General features: G+C 38.6%; 1 protein-coding gene across 1 annotated transcript; it reads right to left on the bottom strand.

Annotated features, from left to right (window-relative positions):
* Positions 1-3,679: 3,679 nt before the first annotated feature.
* On the bottom strand, positions 3,680-6,280 carry LOC105161085 (serine/threonine-protein kinase D6PKL1). Its single transcript, XM_011078660.3, has 2 exons — positions 5,439-6,280; positions 3,680-4,620 (listed from the first exon to the last, which is right to left on the bottom strand). The coding sequence occupies exons 1-2, from the start codon at positions 6,077-6,079 to the stop codon at positions 3,801-3,803; spliced, it is 1,461 nt and encodes a 486-aa protein (XP_011076962.2). The 5' UTR covers positions 6,080-6,280; the 3' UTR covers positions 3,680-3,800.
* Positions 6,281-20,101: the final 13,821 nt, after the last annotated feature.

Genomic DNA, 20,101 nt, shown 5'->3' with positions numbered 1-20,101 from the left:
TTAATGCAAGTTATCCCTCTGTGATATTACAAATGAGTAAATTAGTTTCATATAAAAAAATATAGCAATTTAATCCCCTATACTTTTTAAAATGAAGCAATTTACCCCACTCTCTAAGGAGGTAAATTGGTTCGTTCGAAAACAAAAATAGGAGGGTAGATTGCTGTTTTTTTTTTTTTTTTTTAAAAACAAGCAGGTAAATTGCTATTTTTTTTCATAGGGAGTTAATTTGCTCATTTGCAATATCATAGTGAAGTTGCTTGCCTTTTTTTTTTTCCTCATATAATTAGTGAAAGAAAATTATGCATAAAATTGTCACTATAATTAGCACTATATTTATTTTGTAATATTAAATTGTTACTATAGATATGTTATTAACTGTCTACAGTGACAAAACAATACAGAGGTTTTACCACTAATAATTATATTATGACAAGATATAAACTATTATCATTTAAAATCTCTATCTAATGATAATTTTAACCAAACGTGAGTGGATTTAATGATATATTTATATTTTATTTTATGATATTATTTAGATATTGAAAGGTAATATGATATGATTTTGGAAATGAAAAAGAAAACAGTAGAGACAATCTGTATGTACCACCCCAAGAGATTTGAACGTTTTGTGATGATCAAATGTTTGGAAATTGGATTGGAAATTCAACCGCTTACGATATCGGATCAATGGTATGAATGGTTGGATTGGATTAAAAAAATCAATTGATTTGAACTCTATTTTATATATATATATATATATATATATATTGTATATCAATATATTATACTTTGGTATTATTACATTTTTTATGAGATTTAATATAATTACACATAAATATCTGTGGTTTGGGAAATTATATTTAACACTTATGAGGTTTGTTTTCTTTTAACAAATAAGTTTTTTCGTTAGTTAAAATTCACGGAATTTACTGATATTAACAAAATATTTGAAAAAAAAACCTACATTTACATCCAATTGACTTAATATTAATTTATTGCAAGTCAAATAAATATTTTTATGATCAAATTACTCCCATATGTCTTCACGCGTTAATGCATGTAAAAGAGTATATCTTTATCGTTACAAGGGTAGTTTAGTCAGAAAAAATTATATGACCTGCAATAAATTAATAACAAGTCAATCGAGGGTAATATCGATTTTCATTCATTTTTTTTAAGTTAATATCAATAAATTTGGTAAATTTTGAGTAATGAAAGGATTTATTTGTTAGATGAAAACAAATCTAATGGGTGCTATATGTAATTTCCAAACCATAAAGAGTTTACGTATAATTGCGCCAAACTTCAGAGGAGGGGAGTGTAATTATCCCAAAATATAATTATGGTATGAGGAGATGAGGAAAAAAAAGTCCATGAGAAGAGAAAAAAGAATGTGGAGTGAGGTGAGATGGATAAAATCAATTATAATTGTGGGTTTATTAAAAATATAAGAATTTATAAGAGGAAGAAACGTGGAGACGAAAGGTAAGAGGGGGAAGAAAGTAAGAGGGGAAACACGAAGTAGTGAGTGAGAGAAAAAAAATTATAATTATATGATCATTAAAAGAATATTGAAATGACTATTTTGATCAATGTTCTTTTATAGGGAATAAATGAATTAAAAGATAATATAGAATATTTAAAAATTAGTAAGATAAAAAGTTTTCTTTTGTAATAACTAGCGGTGCATAGCACACTCGTTGTGTGTGCAAAAACGTTTTAAAATTTATAAATAACTAACACCACAACAAAAAAAAATAATTTATTGGATCGACTTTTGTAACGGTTAGATTTAAATTTGTATACAAATTTTATAAATTTGGAACAGCTCTCTATCGAATGCTCGTATAATCCTTTAACAGGTGTTACAATAAAATTGTAATAGCTCATGATGAAGCCGTTTCTAAGTGTACCGAATTTTATAATGGCCAGCATCACCGTTACAATAATTGACCAAATGCATAAATTGATTTTAGAACAATCTCTTTGTTTATTGGACCTATTGTTGGAATGACCATTGTAACACATCTATACTATTATAAAAGAAACCCTTTTGGTGTACCAGTTTTGAAAACCCAAATTTACCCTTTATTTCATTTATTCTCTTTTAAAAAAATGATCAAATTAGTAATTTCAATATATTTTAATAATCTCACAATTATATTTTTTTCCTCTTAACTACCCTCCACTGCACATTTTCCTCTCACTTACTTCTCAATATTTATTATAATTTATAATTATAATTTATTATTTTCATAAATTTCTTTTTTCTTATCATCCCACATCAAGATCTTTTTTTATATGCTCTTGGGAACTGCGTGCAAGGATAACTAGTTATTATAAGTGTATATCCCAATTGGAACGGTCTTTTGAACTCAATTTGTATTGGTTGTGTCTCTTTTAGTAGTGGTGTTTGTACCTTATTTTGTAATACCACTATTAACATATATTCTAATGGTCTTTGTGCCTCATATTGAAGTTTTGTGACTGCCTTTAGAACGATTTTTAGAGTTTAGAGTATGTCGGTGTTTTTTCTCTACCACACCATTCTGTTGTGCTGTTTCAGAGCATGACTTTCGAATGTAAGATACCAGGGGAAGCAAAGATGTATGACATTGAGAATTGGCGAATCCAGTCCCACTGTCTGATCTTATAACCTCGACTTAGTGTTAACTTGTGTAAGGACCATTTTAAAGAAAGACTCTAAGGTGTAATAGACTTGAGTTTCGTGCTTAAACAGGTAGGTCCAGGTACCTCGATGGAAATCATCAACAATTATCAGAAAATAATGACAACCATAAGTAGGCAACTTATATGGACCCCAAACATTCACATGCATAAGCTCAAATATTTTTGTGATCCGAATAGTACAAGAAAAAAAAAAAGATAATGTGCAGTCCTCGAAAATGTTTCAGAACAAACAAAAAAGGATGTCCAAACCTTCGGTGCCACAAAATTTTATTACATGACTGAGAGCTATAACAAGAATATGTAAATGTGTGGGCTTTTACAACTTTACTAGTTCCACAAGTGCATCAACATTGAAAACTCATCCCAAGTTTTTTTGTAGCTTTGTGTAATAAGGCTCTTACAGACATGTTTCCTTGGGACGATGAGCAGATCTCATGCTGCAGTTTATGAAGTAGTGGTCCTCTGACAATTTCTTCCTCGCCTCGAACAGCTCCTGCAACCTCAGCTGGATCCATCTCTATCAATCTTCAGACTGTAGGCCCTGAACCGTGGTAATCACACAACTTCAATCGATGGTTCTGATACCATGTAAAATTCTATGAAATGACAGCATTTTCCTAGAATCCATATGGAGAAAAGAAATCTCTATTGTAGTTGCAAAATTTGTTTACAAGCATTTCGATCAAAGATAAAATATAATTAGTAACATAAAATGTTTTGACCAAAAACTTTGTTCTAACTTGTTAGATTATGCAAACGAATTAAGCACCGGCCGTTCGACAATTACGATTGATTAATTTAATTAGTTCATCAATTATCCTTATTTTAATGAATTCTTATATATATATATATATATATATATATCGCTTTTAATAAGATAGCCATGCAATTAAAGGTTTCAAGAACCAAAATAATATCATTTTTGCATTCTAATTCGGCAACAAATGGACGTTTTGCAAACAAAATATAGTAGTATCCACGGTCATTAACGACAAAAACAAAATAGTTCATAAAAAAATATTAATCATGGCAACAAATTTTTCATTACAAGAAAATACATATAAATTAGAAAAATAAATTTATTCATTTTTCTCACTAAGAAATCTTTAATAATAATCTATATTATAATTATCCTCGCAAGAATCATAGTTAGCTGAAACAAAGTCCTTGGGATTGAAAGGCTTGGGGACATATGGTGGCTTTGTGCACCTCAAAAGTGCCCAATTCACCCCTTCAAAAAAGGGATGATTCTTGATGGCTGTAGCCCCCATCATAGACCCCATCCTCTTGCTTGGGTCCTTGTTCAACAGCTGATTGATCAAGTCCTTGGCATCGGCTGCAACCATTGGGTCCTTAGGGAACTCAAGCCCTCGAGCCACGATGTTAGCCAGGGTGAACTCGTTGTCCGTCCCCCTAAAGGGTGTCACCCCATAGAAAAGCTCGTATATGAAGATCCCTAGTGTCCACCAATCCACTCCGTTGCCATGCCCATCCCCCGACACGATTTCTGGAGCCAGGTACTCGTGGGTACCGACGAACGACATTGATCGAGCGTCAATGGGCTCCGCCACTATCTTTAGGGTCCCACGATATCCGCTCCCCTTCTTCCTCCGCCTTCGCCCTCTAGATTGGAGGCAAGAAACACGTGGCACAAAACAAGTTGGCAGAATGCAGGATGAGATAGAAAATCGTCTCGAATCTACGATTTTGTGGTCGTTGAGAGAGTAACGAGTTTTTGAGTCGGACCGATCGTAGATGAGTTGTGCAGTTGATGTTAAGTTGTCACATTTTAGAGAGAGATCAAAGTCGGTCAGCATTATGTGACCGTCCGAACGTACAAGAACGTTTTCGGGTTTTAGATCACGATAAACTATTCCTAGCATGTGTAGGTACTCCAGTGCGGCTACGACTTCGGATGCATAGAACCTGGTTGCATTATATCCAAAATGAAAACATACAATTATTGATTGCTTATTCAATTATTACAACTAAGTATTTGATGGATTAATGATGTAACAGGTTTTGAACAATTTCATGTTCATTATTCGACAAAGTCTACCATATGGGCCATATGCTAAAAGAGAGACACAGAGAAAAGAACAATTTTTCAACTATTTTCTAGTGATGAGTCTATATAATAGGTTCATATAACTGTTTTGTTCTCCGTCACAGTCTTTCGTCTTAATTTATTGTTCATATTTTTTCCTGAATATTTTATGACAATTTTATTTTTCTTATTGGTTCTTTTCCACTTAAAGAATATTAATTAATGTATGATACTCCTAGCTCAAATCATAAAATTAAAAATTATAAAAAGTTTAATTTTTTAATTTCCATCTAAAAACTTCATACTAAGTCAAACTCAAAGTATAAAATTGTATTGAACTTTTAGGAGATAAGAAAAATATTAATGTCACTGTAAAGTAAATGGATTATTTCTTATACTTTAAATGACTACAACTTAAAAGCAATGACAAATAAATACTATCTCCTGTCAAACAAAATCCCTCTGAAGATTAAGTTCTAACCAAGATTAATTAATATTTGTCTGATTTTTGGATATGGCTATTTTTTTGGTCTTATCTATAGAAACAATGTTAAAAAATATTGGTTAATTAGTATTTACTATGATTTTCAACTTTTGATCATATGATAATTAATCATAATAAAAACGTCTAAATGACATAAGTAGCGCTAAAAAGAATATGTTTATCTAAAAACAACGATAATATAAACGGACTCACCGGACAGCGTCTTCATCGAACCTCTTCCCCGGTTGGCGTTGCCGGAGGACGTGGAGGTCGCCACCGGGGCAAAATTCAGTCAACAAACAAGACCACCTAGGAGAATCCAATGTGGCATAGAGGGATGGCAAGAATGGGTGGTCTAACATTCCAAGTACTTCCCTCTCCGTCCCTGCCCTACTCTCTTTATTCCTATAAGCCAACTCCTCTTTATCCATCACCTTAGCTGCAAAGAAGCGCCCTCTAGAGCCCTTGAGCTCTACAAGGTAGACGGTCCCTATGTCGCCGCTCCCTAGTCTTTGCACGAAGTGAAAGTCGTCCAGGACGAGCTTCGTGGCCCTCGAGACACTCTGCTTGACATCCTCACCGAGTTCAGCACTAGACGGCGCTGTTGACTCAGAGCCGAAGCTCGTAACGGACTTGCCTTCCGCATCGTTGGTAGTTGTCTTGATGCTGGTGTTTGACACAGAACTCACAGTGTCAAGACTCTTGAACCCTACACAGCTTTGAACAACTGCATGGAGTTCAGTACTAAAAACTGCGTCAGAAGTGATGTAAGATGGAACGACCCCACGAACGACTTCAGTGGATCTTAGAGTCTCAAGACCAAAAGTGATCATATCATCAAAATCTGTGTCCATTTTGGTCACAACGGAGAAGAAGTAATCAAGATATGTGTAGTGTTGAGAGTGGTAGAAAGTGTGTAGATAAAGGGGGGGAATCAGTAAAAATCCATGGAGATTAGCAAGTTGGAGGTAGTGGGGAATGTTCTGGGCCGGCAATGGGGAGGCTGGGTCATCATGCCGGCGGCTACTCGTTCAATTTAGTCTGGGTCCATACGTGCCCTTATAAGTTCTTGGCTTCATTTGAATATATATATATATATATATATATATATCATTTTATTCAATATCAGTATGATTGTTAAGATGGATGCTGCCGGATACTTAATTTCACAAATATAATATATCTGCGGGTAAATTATAAATGACTTTCCTAAAGTTTACCGTACTTAGAAATACTTTCCTTACAAAAAAAAAAAAAAAAAAAAAAGAAGATTAGTGATAAAAAATATTAAGTGCAATTTTAGCATTATCATTAATTATATATATTTATTATAAGAATGTTTATTTTATTCCAATAATAAATTTTATAATTTTAATAATTAGGATTATTTTTAAAAATTATTGTTAGAAAGAATTAGTGACATAAAAATATGCACAAAGTTGTAGTTAAATACGATTAGTGACATATGCATAGTGATGACCTAACGAAAATAATAATAGTTGTCATTATATTGCGTTATCACTATAGATATATATGTGATATTTTAGGATTAAATGCAATTTTCGTCCCCTAACTATAGGTCATTTTCCCAAGGGAGTATTTATAATTTTTCAAACAACGAGAGCAAGAAAATATAATATTAATGATACAATACCAAGTGATCATTTTAAAGCTATAACTAAAAAAATATCTTAAGTGACAGTAACTTTTTGTTGTCACTATATAATTATTAGTAGCAAAAATTGTGTATAAAATATCGGATTAAAGGCAATTTTCATCCCCTAACTATAGGCCATTTTCGTTTTAGTCCCATAAGTTTCTAGGATTTCAATTTGGTCCCATAAAATTGAAAAATTCTCAATTTCAGTTCAAATTTGGTCGGAAAAATGCGTGGGTCGCCGAAAAAAGTCGCATACATATTTTAGTGGTAAAAATTTCCTAGTGATGTGGTTTTGGTAATGCAGAAACAAGGATATTTGGCCTATAAGTTGTTGATGCGGTGTTGCTTGATAAATGGCACAGATGTTCCTGTGGCCCTTCTTTAGAAAGTGAATGATCCCTTTATTGGAAAAAGACACTAGCTTTAACTTTTTAGAATAGAGGTAAGTTTCATTAAATAATCAAAATCTATTACAAGTTTTGTTAAAGATTGAGATGTTTTATGTGATTTACGTTTCTTGTTGCTTGGGTTTTTGCTAAAGTGCTTTAGTAAATAAAAAGCTAATCCTCTGTGTGTGTTTGTATGTGTGTGTGCTGTGTGTGGGTGGTGTGTGGGGTGTGGGGGTGCGTGTGGGGGCGGGGGTGTGGGTGTGTGTGTGTGTGGGTGTGTTTGTGTGTCTGTGTGGTGTGTGGGTGTATGTGTGTGGGGTGTGTGTTTGTGTGTGTGTGTGTGTGGGGTGTGTGGATGTATATGTGTGTGTGGGGGGTGTGTGCGTGTGGGGTGTGTGTGTGTGTGTGTGTGTGTGTGTGTGGTGTCTGGGTGTGTGTTTATGTGTGTGCATGTGGGGGGTGTGTGTGTGTGGGGGGGGTGTGGGTGTGTGTGTTTGTGTGTGTCTATGTGGTGTGTGGGTGGGGGGGGGGGTGTGTGGGTGTGGCGTGTGTGTATGTGTTGGTGTGTGTGTGTGTGTGTGGTGTGTGTATGTGTGTGTGGGGGGGGGGTGTGTGGGTGTGGCGTGTGTGTATGTGTTGGTGTGTGTGTGTGTGTGTGGTGTGTGTATGTGTGTGTGGGGGGGAGGAGGATGTATGTGTGTGTGTGTGTGTGTCTGTGTGGTGTGTGGGTGCGTGTGTGTGGGGTGTGTGTTTGTGTGTGTGGGGGGTGTGTATGTGTGTGCGTGTGGCGTGTGTGTATGTGTTGGTGTGTGTGTGTGTGTGTGGTGTGTGTGTGTGGGGGGTTGTGGGTGTGTGTGTGTGTGTGTCTATGTGGTGTGTGGGTGTGTGTGTGTGGGGTGTGTTTGTGTGTGGGGTGGGTGTGTATGTGTGTATGTGTGTGCGTGTGGCGTGTGTGTATGTGTTGGTGTGTGTGTGTGGTGTGTGTATGTGTGTTTGTGTGGGTGTGTGGGGTGTATGGGTGTGTGGGTGTGTCACGATAGAACATGTTTTATTTCGATTTTGAACATAGAAGAAGTGAGATGTTGCTTTTATCTCTTGCGCCAACGAATGCCATCTACGTCTTGTCACATTTGTCACACACCTTCCATTTCTGAGTCTTCGTTTCTATCTTCACTGCCCTTTTTCTCGTGCAGGATGTCATCATAGCTTCGCAATATTTTGTGCTCATTACGGGTATAGTTTGTCTTTTTGTGGTCTATTTATGTCCTTTGTAACATTTTTGTGTGCTTGCATAGATGTGTATGCTCATTTTTGTTTACCTGATATGAAAGAGTATTTATTGAAATGAAGATCAATAATAGGACAGGAGAGAGTGCATTGTCCCTCTTCTTTTTCTCTTTCAATATATCTCATTAGCAAGAGTGGTCTTGGATTGATTTACTTTATTAGAGGGGATATAGTGAGAGAAAATGAATGGAGGATTGATAAATCTGATAAATGACTTGGGTGGTTATGATATGCTAACCAATTCTTGAATTGGTTGCCAGCGACTACAACAAAATGTTATGGTTTTGAACCCTAACTTTGGTGTGTTTAGCCATTTTGATTTCCTTCCTGCTAATAGTGGTCTCTATAATTTTCACCCTAGAATCACATGGTAGTTTCTGTAGCATCACCTTATTTTTTGGGTACTCGCATGGAAAAGAGATAATGGTCTTTTTGCTAGGAACAATTAATTAGTTATATATGTTGTAGCTGATGCTTGACTCATGCTTGTGCTTACATTTGGCTTACTGTTTATCAGGTAAACAACTAATCATTCACTTGCCCGAGTTTCTGTTATTTTTCTGCCTTCAGGTACTTATGGGCAGTTTCATACATATTTGAGTGGTAACAGTTTCCTATTGATGTGGTTTTGGTATTGCAGAAACAAGAATATTTGGCCTATAAGTTGTTGAATATGCGGTGTTGCTTGATAAATGGCACAACTGTTCCTGTGGTTCTTCTATAGAAAGTGAATGATTCCTTTACTAGAACAAGACACAAGCTTTAACTTTTTGGAAGAGAGATAAGTTTCATTAATAATCAAAATCTATTACAAGTTTTTATGCTAAATTTGTTAAAGGTTGAGACGTCTTGTGTGATTTACGTTTCTTGTTGCTTGGGCTTTTGCTGAAATGCTTTAGTAAATAAAAATCCTGTGTGTGTGTGTGTGTGGTGTGTGTGTGTGTGTGTGTGTGTGTGTGGTGTGTGGGGTGTGTGTGTGTGTGTGTGTGGGGTGTGTATGTGTGTGCGTGTGGCGTGTGTGTATGTGTTGATGTGTGTGTGTATGTGTGTGTGGGGTGTGTGTTTGTGTGTGTCCGTGTGGTGTGTGGGTGTGGCGTGTTTGTGTGTATGTGTTGGTGTGTGTGTGTGTGTGTGGTGTGTGTATGTGCGTGTGTGTGTGGGTGTGTGGGGTGTGTGGGTGTGTGGGGTTGGGGTGTGTGTTTGTGTGTCTCTATGTGGGTGGGGTGTGTATGTGTGTGTGTATGTGTTGATGTGTGTGTGTGGGGGGTGTGTGTGGGTGTGTGGGAGTGTGTGTGTGTGGGGTGTGTGTTTGTGTGTGTCTGTGTGGTGTGTGGGTGTGTGTGTGGGGTGTGTGTTTGTGTGTGTGTGTGTGTGGGGTGGGTGTGTATGTGTGTGCGTGTGGGGTGGGTGTGTATGTGTGTGCGTGTGGCGTATGTGTGTATGTGTTGGTGTGTGTGTGTGTGGTGTGTGTATGTGTGTGGGTGTGGGTGTGTGGGGTGTGTGGGTGTGTCACGGTAGAACATGTTTTACTTCCATTTTGAACATAGAAGAAGTGAGAGGTTGCTTTTATCTTGCGCCAACGAATGCCATCTGCGTCTTGTTACATTTGTCACTCACCTTCAATTTCTAAGTCTTCGTTTCTATCTTCACTGTCCTTTTTCTCGTTAAGGATGTCATCATAGTTTCGCAATATTTTATGCTCATTACGAGTATAGTTTGGTTTTGTGGTTTATTTATGTCCATTGTAACATTTTTGTGTGCTTCCATAGATGTGTATTCTCATTTTTGTTTGCCTGATATGAAAGAGTATTTATTGAAATGAAGATCAATAATAGGACATGAGAGAGTCTATTGTCCTTCTTCTTTTTCTCTTTCAATATATCTCATTAGCAAGAGTGGTCTTTGATTGATTTACTATATTAGAGGGGATATAGTGAGAGAAAATGAATGGAGGATTGATAAATCTGATAAATGACTTGGGTGGTTATGATATGCTAACCAATTCTTGAATTGGTTGCCAACGACTACAACAAAATGTTATAGTTTTGAACCCTAACTTTGGTGTGTTTAGCCATTTTGATTACCTTCCTGCTAATAGTGGTCTCTATAATTTTCACCCTTGAATCACATGGTAGTTTTTGTAGCATCACCTTGATTTTTGGGTACTCGCATGGAAAAGAGATAATGGTCTTTTTGCTAGGAACAATTAATCAGTTATAGATGTTGTAACTGATGCTTGACTCATTCTTGTGCTTACATTTGGCTTACTGTTTATCAGGTAAACAACTAATCATTCACCTGCCCAAGTTTCTGTTATTTTTCTGCCTTCAGGTACTTATGGGCAGTTTCATAGATATTTAAGTGGTAACAGTTTCCTAGTGATGTGGTTTTGGTATTGCAGAAACAAGGATATTTGGCCTATAAGTTGTTGAATATGCGGTGTTGCTTGATAAATGACACAGCTGTTCATGTGGCTCTTCTTTAGAAAGTGAATGATTCCTTTACTGGAAAAAGACACTAGCTTTAACTTTTTAGAATAGAGGTAAGTTTCATTAAATAATCAAAATCTATTACAAGTTTTTTATGCTAAATTTGTTAAAGATTGAGATGTCTTATGTGATTTACGTTTCTTGTTGCTTGGGTTTTTGCTAAAATACTTTAGTAAATAAAACGCTAATCCTCTGTGTGTGTTTGTATGTGTGTGTGTGGTGTGTGGGTGGTGTGTGGGGTGTGGGGGTGTGTGTTGGGGGGGGGGGTGTGGGGGTGTGTGTGTGTGGGGTGTGTTGGGTGTATGTGTGTGTGGGTGTGTGTGTGTGTGTGTGTGTGTGTGTGGTGTGTGGGTGTGTGTGTGGGGTGTGTTTTATGTGTGTGAGTGTGGGGTGTGGGGGTGTGTGTTTGTGTGTGTCTGTGTGGTGTATGGGTGTGGGGTGTGTGTTTGTGTATGTGTGTGGGGGTGTGTGTGTGTATGTGTGTGCGTGTGGCGTGTGTGTGTATGTGTTGGTGTGTGTGTGTGTGTGGTGTGTGTATGTGTGTGTGTGGGGGAGGGGGATGTGTGTGTGTGTGGGTGTGTGTGTGTGAGGGGTATGTATGTGTGTGTGTATGTGTTGGTGTGTGTGTGTGTGTGGTGTGTGTGGGGGGGTGTGTGTGGGTGTGTGTGTGTGTGTCTATGTGGTGTGTGGGTGTGTGTGTGTGGGGTGGGTGTGTATGTGTGTATGTGTGTGCGTGTGGCGTGTGTGTATGTGTTGGTGTGTGTGTGTGTGGTGTGTGTATGTGTGTTTGTGTGGGTGTGTGGGGTGTATGGGTGTGTGGGTGTGTCAGGTAGAACATGTTTTACTTCAATTTTGAACATAGAAGAAGTGAGATGTTGCTTTTATCTCTTGTGCCAACGAATGCCATCTGCTTCTTGTTACATTTGTCACACACCTTCAATTTTTAAGTCTTCGTTTCTTTCTTCACTACCCTTTTTCTCGTGCAGGATGTCACCATAGTTTCGTAATATTTTGTGCTCATTACGGGTATAGTTTGTCTTTCTGGTCTATTTATGTCCTTTGTAACATTTTTATGTGATTGCATAGATGTGTATTCTCATTTTTGTTTACCTGATATGAAAGAGTATTTATTGAAATGAAGATCAATAATATGACAGGAGAGAGTGCGTTGTCCCTCTTTTTTTTCTCTTTCAATATATCTCATTAGCAAGAGTGGTCTTGGATTGATTTACTTTATTAGAGGTGATATAGTGAGAGAAAATGAATGGAGGATTGATAAATCTTATAAATGACTTGGGTGGTTATGATATGCTAACCAATTCTTGAATTGGTTGCCAACGACTACAACAAAATGTTATGGTTTTGAATCCTAACTTTGGTGTGTTTAGCGATCTCTATAATTTTCACCCTAGAATCACATGCTAGTTTCTGTAGCATTACCTTAATTTTTAGGTACTCGCATGGAAAAGAGATAAAGGTCTTTTTGCTCGGAACAATTAATCAGTTATATATGCTGTAGCTGATGCTTGACTCATGCTTGTGCTTACATTTGGCTTATTGTTTATCAGGTAAATAACTAATCATTCACCTGCCCGAGTTTCTGTTATTTTTCTGCCTTCAGGTACTTATGGGCAGTTTCATACATATTTGAGTGGTAACAGTTTCCTATTGATGTGGTTTTGGTATTGCAGAAACAAGGATATTTGACCTATAAGTTGTTGAATATGTGGAGTTGCTTGATAAATGACACAACTGTTCCTGTGGTTCTTCTATAGAAAGTGAATGATTCCTTTACTGGAACAAGACACTAGCTTTAACTTTTTGGAAGAGAGGTAAGTTTCATTAAATAATCAAAATCTATTAAAAGTTTTTATGCTAAATTTGTTAAAGATTGAGATGTCTTATGTGATTTACGTTTCTTGTTGCTTGGGCTTTTGCTGAAATGCTTTAGTAAATAAAAAGCTAATCCTGTGTGTGTGTGTGTGTGGTGTGTGGGTGTGTGTGTGGGTGGTGTGTGGGGTGTGGGGGTGTGTGTTGGGGGGGGGGGGGGTGTGGGGGTGTGTGTGTGTGGGGTGTGTTGGGTGTATGTGTGTGTGGGTGTGGGGGTGTGTGTGTGTGTGTGTGTGGTGTGTGGGTGTGTGTGTGGGGTGTGTTTTATGTGTGTGAGTGTGGGGTGTGGGGGTGTGTGTTTGTGTGTGTCTGTGTGGTGTATGGGTGTGGGGTGTGTGTTTGTGTATGTGTGTGGGGGTGTGTGTGTGTATGTGTGTGCGTGTGGCGTGTGTGTGTATGTGTTGGTGTGTGTGTGTGTGTGGTGTGTGTATGTGTGTGTGTGGGGGAGGGGGATGTGTGTGTGTGTGGGTGTGTGTGTGTGAGGGGTGTGTATGTGTGTGTGTATGTGTTGGTGTGTGTGTGTGGGGTGAGTGTGTATGTGTGTATGTGTGTGCGTGTGGCGTGTGTGTATGTGTTGGTGTGTGTGTGTGTGGTGTGTGTATGTGTGTTTGTGTGGGTGTGTGGGGTGTATGGGTGTGTGGGTGTGTCAGGTAGAACATGTTTTACTTCAATTTTGAACATAGAAGAAGTGAGATGTTGCTTTTATCTCTTGTGCCAACGAATGCCATCTGCTTCTTGTTACATTTGTCACACACCTTCAATTTTTAAGTCTTCGTTTCTTTCTTCACTACCCTTTTTCTCGTGCAGGATGTCACCATAGTTTCGTAATATTTTGTGCTCATTACGGGTATAGTTTGTCTTTCTGGTCTATTTATGTCCTTTGTAACATTTTGTGTGCTTGCATAGATGTGTATTCTCATTTTTGTTTACCTGATATGAAAGAGTATTTATTGAAATGAAGATCAATAATATGACAGGAGAGAGTGCGTTGTCCCTCTTTTTTTTCTCTTTCAATATATCTCATTAGCAAGAGTGGTCTTGGATTGATTTACTTTATTAGAGGTGATATAGTGAGAGAAAATGAATGGAGGATTGATAAATCTTATAAATGACTTGGGTGGTTATGATATGCTAACCAATTCTTGAATTGGTTGCCAACGACTACAACAAAATGTTATGGTTTTGAATCCTAACTTTGGTGTGTTTAGCGATCTCTATAATTTTCACCCTAGAATCACATGCTAGTTTCTGTAGCATTACCTTAATTTTTAGGTACTCGCATGGAAAAGAGATAAAGGTCTTTTTGCTAGGAACAATTAATTAGTTATATATGCTGTAGCTGATGCTTGACTCATGCTTGTGCTTACATTTGGCTTATTGTTTATCAGGTAAATAACTAATCATTCACCTGCCCGAGTTTCTGTTATTTTTCTGCCTTCAGGTACTTATGGGCAGTTTCATACATATTTGAGTGGTAACAGTTTCCTATTGATGTGGTTTTGGTATTGCAGAAACAAGGATATTTGACCTATAAGTTGTTGAATATGCGGAGTTGCTTGATAAATGACACAACTGTTCCTGTGGTTCTTCTATAGAAAGTGAATGATTCCTTTACTGGAACAAGACACTAGCTTTAACTTTTTGGAAGAGAGGTAAGTTTCATTAAATAATCAAAATCTATTAAAAGTTTTTATGCTAAATTTGTTAAAGATTGAGGCGTCTTATGTGATTTACGTTTCTTGTTGCTTGGGCTTTTGCTGAAATGCTTTAGTAAATAAAAAGCTAATCCTGTGTGTGTGTGTGTGTGGTGTGTGGGTGTGTGTGTGAGTGTGTGTGTGTGGTGTGTGGGGTGTGTGTGTGGGGGGGGGTGTGTGTGTGTGTGTGTGTGTGAGGTGTGTATGTGTGTGCGTGTGGCGTGTGTGTATGTGTTGATGTGTGTGTGTGTGGTGTGTGTATCTGTGTGTGTGTGTGGGGGTGTGTGTGTGTGTGTGTGTGGGGTGTGTGTTTGTGTGTGTCCGTGTGGTGTGTGGGTGTGTGTGTGGGGTGTGTGTTCGTTTGTGTGTGTGTGTGGGGGGTGGGTGGGTGTGTATGTGTGTGCGTGTGGCGTGTGTGTGTATGTGTTGGTGTGTGTGTGTGTGTATGTGCGTGTGTGTGGTGTGTGTATGTGCGTGTGTGTATGGGTGTGTGGGGTGTGTGGGTGTGTGGGGTTGGGGTGTGTGTTTGTGTGTCTCTATGTGGGTGGGGTGTGTGTGTGTTGGGTGTGTGCGTGTGGCGTGTGTGTGTATGTGTTGATGTGTGTGTGTGTGTGGTGTTTGTGGGGGGGGGGGTGTGTGGGTGTGTGTGGTGTGTGTGTTTGTGTGTGTGTGTGTGTGGGGGGGGTGTGTGTTTGTGTGTGTGTGTGTGTGTGTATGTGTTGGTGTGTGTGTGTGGTGTGTGTATGTGTGTGGGTGTGGGTGTGTGGGGTGTGTGGGTGTGTCATGGTAGAACATGTTTTACTTCCATTTTGAACATACAAGGAATGAGGTGTTGTTTTTATCTCTTGCGCCAACGAATGTCATCTGCGTCTTGTTACATTTGTCACTCACCATCAATTTCTAAGTTTTCGTTTCTATGTTCACTACCCTTTTTCTCGTGCAGGATGTCACCATAGTTTCGCAACATTTTGTACTCATTACGGGTATAGTTTGTCTTTGTGGTCTATTTATGTCCTTTGTAATATTTTTGTGTGCTTGCATAGATGTGTATTCTCATTTTTGTTACCTGATATGAAAGAGTATTTATTGAAATGACGATCAATAATAGGACAGGAGAGAGTGCTTTGTCCCTCTTCTTTTTCTCTTTCAATATATCTCATTAGCAAGAGTGGTCTTGGATTGATTTACTTTATTAGAGGGGATATAGTGAGAGAAAATGAATGGAGGATTGATAAATCTGATAAATGACTTGGGTGGTTATGATATGCTAGCCAATTCTTGAATTGGTTGCTAGCGACTACAACAAAATGTTATAGTTTTGAACCCTAACTTTGGTGTGTTTAGCCATTTTGATTTCCTTACTGCTAATAGCGGTCTCTATAATTTTCACCCTTGAATCACATAGTAGTTTCTGTAGCATCACCTTGATTTTAGCGTACTCGCATGGAAAAGAGATAATGGTCTTTTTGCTAGGAACAATTAATCAGTTATATATGTTGTAGCTGATGTTTGACTCATGGTCTTGCTTACATTTGGCTTACTGTTTATCAGGTAAACAACTAATCATTCACCTGCCCAAGTTTCTGTTATTTTTCTGCGTTCAGGTACTTATTGGCAGTTTCATACATATTTTAGTGGTAACAGTTTCCTAGTGATGTGGTTTTGGTATTGCGGAAACAAGGATATTTGACTTATAAGTTGTTGAATATGCGGTGTTGCTTGATAAATGGCACAACTGTTCCTATGGCTCTTCTTTAGAAAGTGAATGATTCCTTTACTGGAAGAAGACACTAACTTTAACTTTTTGGAAGAGAGATAAGTTTCATTAAATAACTATAATCTATTACAAGTTTTTTATGCTAAATTTGTTAAAGGTTGAGACATCTTGTGTGATTTACGTTTCTTGTTGCTTGGGCTTTTGTTGAAATAGTTTAATAAATAAAAAGCTAATCCTGTGTGTGTGTGTGGTGTGTGTGGGTGTGTGTGTGCGTGTGTGTGCGTGTAGGGTGTGTGGGGTGTGTGTCTGTGTGGTGTGTGGGTATATTTGTGTGGGGTGTTTGTTTGTGTGTGTGTGTGTAGGGTGTGTATGTGTACGCGTGTGGCGTGTGTGGGTGTGTGTATGCGTGTGGGTGTGTGTGTGTGTGTGTGTGTTTGTGTGTGTGGGGTGTGTGTTTGTGTGTGTGTGGGTGTGTGTGTGTGCGTGTGGGGTGTGTGTATGTGTGTTTGTGTATGTGTATATGTGTGTGTGGTGTGTGGGTGTGTGTGTGCGTGTGGCGTATGTGTATGTGTTGGTGTGTGTGTGTGTGTGGTATGTGTATGTGCGTGTGTGTGTGGGTGTGTGGGGTGGAGTGTGTGTTTGTGTGTCTCTGTGTGGGTGGGGTGTGTGTGTGTTGGGTGTGTATGGGTGTGCGTGTGGCGTGTGTGTGTATGTGTTGATGTGTGTGTGTGAGGTGTGTGTATCTGCGTGTGTGGGTGTGTGGGTGTGTGTGTGTGGGGTGTGTGTCTGTGTGGTGTGTGGGTGTGTGTGTGTGTGTTTATGTATGTGTATGTGTCTGTGTGGTGTGTGGGTGTGTGTTTGTGTGTGTGTGTGTTTATGTATGTGTATGTGTCTGTGTGGTGTGTGGGTGTGTGTTTGTGTGTGTGTGCGCGTGTGGCGTATGTGTATGTGTTGGTGTGTGTGTGTGTGTGTGTGGTGTGTGTATCTGCGTGTGTGTGTGTGGGGGGGGTGTGTGGGGTGGAGTGTGTGTTTGTGTGTCTCTGTGTAGGTGGGGTGTGTGTGTGTTGGGTGTGTATGTGTGTGCGTGTGGCGTGTGTGTGTATGTGTTGGGTGTGTGTGTGTGGTGTGTATATCTGTGTGTGTGTGTGTGTGTGGGGGGGGGGTGTGTGTCTGTGTGGTGTGTGGGTGTGGGGTGTGTGTTTGTGTGTGTGTGTGTGGGGTGGGTGTGTATGTGTGTACGTGTGGCATGTGTGTGTATAGGTTGGTGTGTGTGTGTGTGGTGTGTGTATGTGTGTGGGTGTGGGTGTGAGGGGTGTGTGGGTGTGTGAGTGTATCACGGTATAACATGTTTTACTTCGATTTTGAATACAGAAGAAGTGAGGTGTTGCTTTTATCTCTTGCGCCAACGAATGCTATTTGCGTCTTGTTACATTTGTCACTCACCTTCAATTTCTAAGTCTTCGTTTCTATCTTCACTACCCATTTTCTCGTGCAGGATGTCACCATAGTTTCGCAATATTTTGTACTCATTACGGGTATAGTTTGTCTTTGTGGTCTATTTATGTCCTTTGTAAGATTTTCGTGTGCTTGCATAGATGTGTATTCTTATTTTTGTTTACCTGATATGAAAGACTATTTTTTGAAATGAAGATCAATAATAGGACAGGAGGGAGTGTTTTGTCCCTCTTCTTTTTCTCTTTCAATATATCTCATTAGCAAGACTGGTTTTGGATTAATTTACTTTATTAGAGGGGATATAGTGAGAGAAAATGGATGGAGGATTGATAAATCTGATAAATGACTTGGGTAGTTATGATATGCTAACAAATTCTTGAATTGGTTGTCAGCGACTACCACAAATTGTTATAGTTTTGAACCTTAACTTTGGTGTGTTTAGCCATTTTGATTCCTTCCTGCTAATAGCGGTCTCTATAATTTTCACCCTTAAATCACATGGTAGTTTCTGTAGCATCACCTTGATTTTTGGGTACTCGCATGTAAAAGAGATAATGGTCTTTTTGCTAGGAACAATTAATCAGTTATATATGTTGTAGCTGATGCGGTGTTGCTTGATAAATGGCCTATAAGTTGTTGAATATTCGGTGTTGCTTGATAAATGGCACAGATGTTCCTGTGGCTCTTCTTTAGAAAGTGAATGATTCTTTACTGGAAGAAGATACTAACTTTAATTTTTTGGAAGAAAGGTAAGTTTCATTAAACAATCAAAATCTATTACAAGTTTTTCTGCTAAATTTGTTAAAGATTGAGACATTTTGTGTGATTTACGTTTCTTGTTGCTTGGGCTTTTGGTGAAATATTTAATAAATAAAAAGCTAATCCCGTGTGTGTGTGTGTGGTGTGTGTGTGTGTGTGTCTATGTGGTGTGTGGGTGTATGTGTGTGGGGTGTTTGTTTGTGTGTGTGTGTGGGGTGTGTATGTGTATGCGTGTGGCGTGTGTGTGTGTGTGGGGGGTGTGTTTGTGCATGTGGGGTGTGTGTTTGTATGTGTCTGTGTGGTGTGTGGGTGTGTGTTTGTGTGTGTGTGTGTGTGCATGTGGCGTGTGTGTATGTGTTGGTGTGTGTGTGTGTGGTGTGTGTATGTGCGTGTGTGTGTGGGTGTGCGCGGTGTGTGCGTGTGTGGGGGTGGGGTGTGTCTTTGTGTGTCTCTATGTGGGTGCGGTGTGTGGTGTTGGGTGTGTATGTGTGTGTGTGTGGCGTGTGTGTGTATGTGTGTTGATGTGGGTGTGTATCTGTGTGTGTGTGGGGGGGGGTGTGGGTGTGTGTGTGTGTGGGGAGTGTGTTTGTGTGTGTCTATGTGGAGTGGGTGTGTATGTGTGTTGGGTGGGTGAGTATGTATGTGCGTGTGGCGTGTGTGTGTATGTGTTGGTGTGTGTATGTGTGTGGGTGTGGGTGTGTGGGGTGTGTCACGGTAGAACATGTTTTACTTCCATTTTGAACATAGAAGAAGTGAGAGGTTGCTTTTATCTTGCGCCAATGAATGCCATCTGCGTCTTGTTACATTTGTCACTCACCTTTAATTTCTAAGTCTTCGTTTCTATCTTCACTACCTTTTTCTCGTTGAGGATGTCACCATAGTTTCGCAATATTTTGTGCTCATTACGAGTATAGTTTGGTTTTGTGGTTTATTTATGTCCTTAGTAATATTTTTGTATGCTTGCATAGATGTGTATTCTCATTTTTGTTTACTTGATATGAAAGAGTATTTATTGAAATGAAGATCAATAATAGGATATGAGAGAGTGCATTGTCTATCTTCTTTTTCTCTTTCAATATATCTTATTAGCAAGAGTGGTCTTTGATTGATTTACTCTACTAGAGGGGATATAGTGAGAAAAATGAATGGAGGATTGATAAATCTGATAAATGTCTTGGGTGGTTATGATATGCTAACCAATTCTTGAATTGGTTGCCAACGACTACAACAAAATGATATAGTTTTGAACCCTAACTTTGGTGTGTTTAGCCATTTTGCTTTCATTCCTGCTAATAGCGGTCTCTATAATTTTCACCCTTGAATCACATGGTAGTTTCTATAGCATCACCTTGATTTTTTGGGTACTCGAATGTAAAAGAGATAATGGTCTTTTTGCTAGGAACAATTAATCAGTTATATATGTTGTAGCTGATGCTTGACTCATGCTCGTGTTTATATTTGGCTTACTGTTTTATCAGGTAAACAACTAATCATTCACCTGCCCAAGTTTCTGTTATTTTTCTGCGTTCAGGTACT

This window comes from Sesamum indicum, linkage group LG4 (genome assembly GCF_026168435.1).
Source record: "Sesamum indicum cultivar Baizhima isolate 11 linkage group LG4, ASM2616843v1, whole genome shotgun sequence".
In the NCBI taxonomy this organism is placed as follows: Eukaryota; Viridiplantae; Streptophyta; class Magnoliopsida; order Lamiales; family Pedaliaceae; genus Sesamum; species Sesamum indicum.
The sequence above is the reverse complement of the archived record's forward strand: the minus strand, read 5'-3'. Positions and strand labels throughout refer to the sequence as shown.

Bases quoted from the DNA above. Each gene is read 5' to 3' on its own strand.
- LOC105161085 (XM_011078660.3), bottom strand. From the start codon at position 6,079: ATGGACACAGATTTTGATGATATGATCACTTTTGGTCTTGAGACTCTA. The intron at 4,621-5,438 runs GTGAGTCCGTTT...TAATGCAACCAG, and splicing joins TTCGATGAAGACGCTGTCCG to GTTCTATGCATCCGAAGTCG.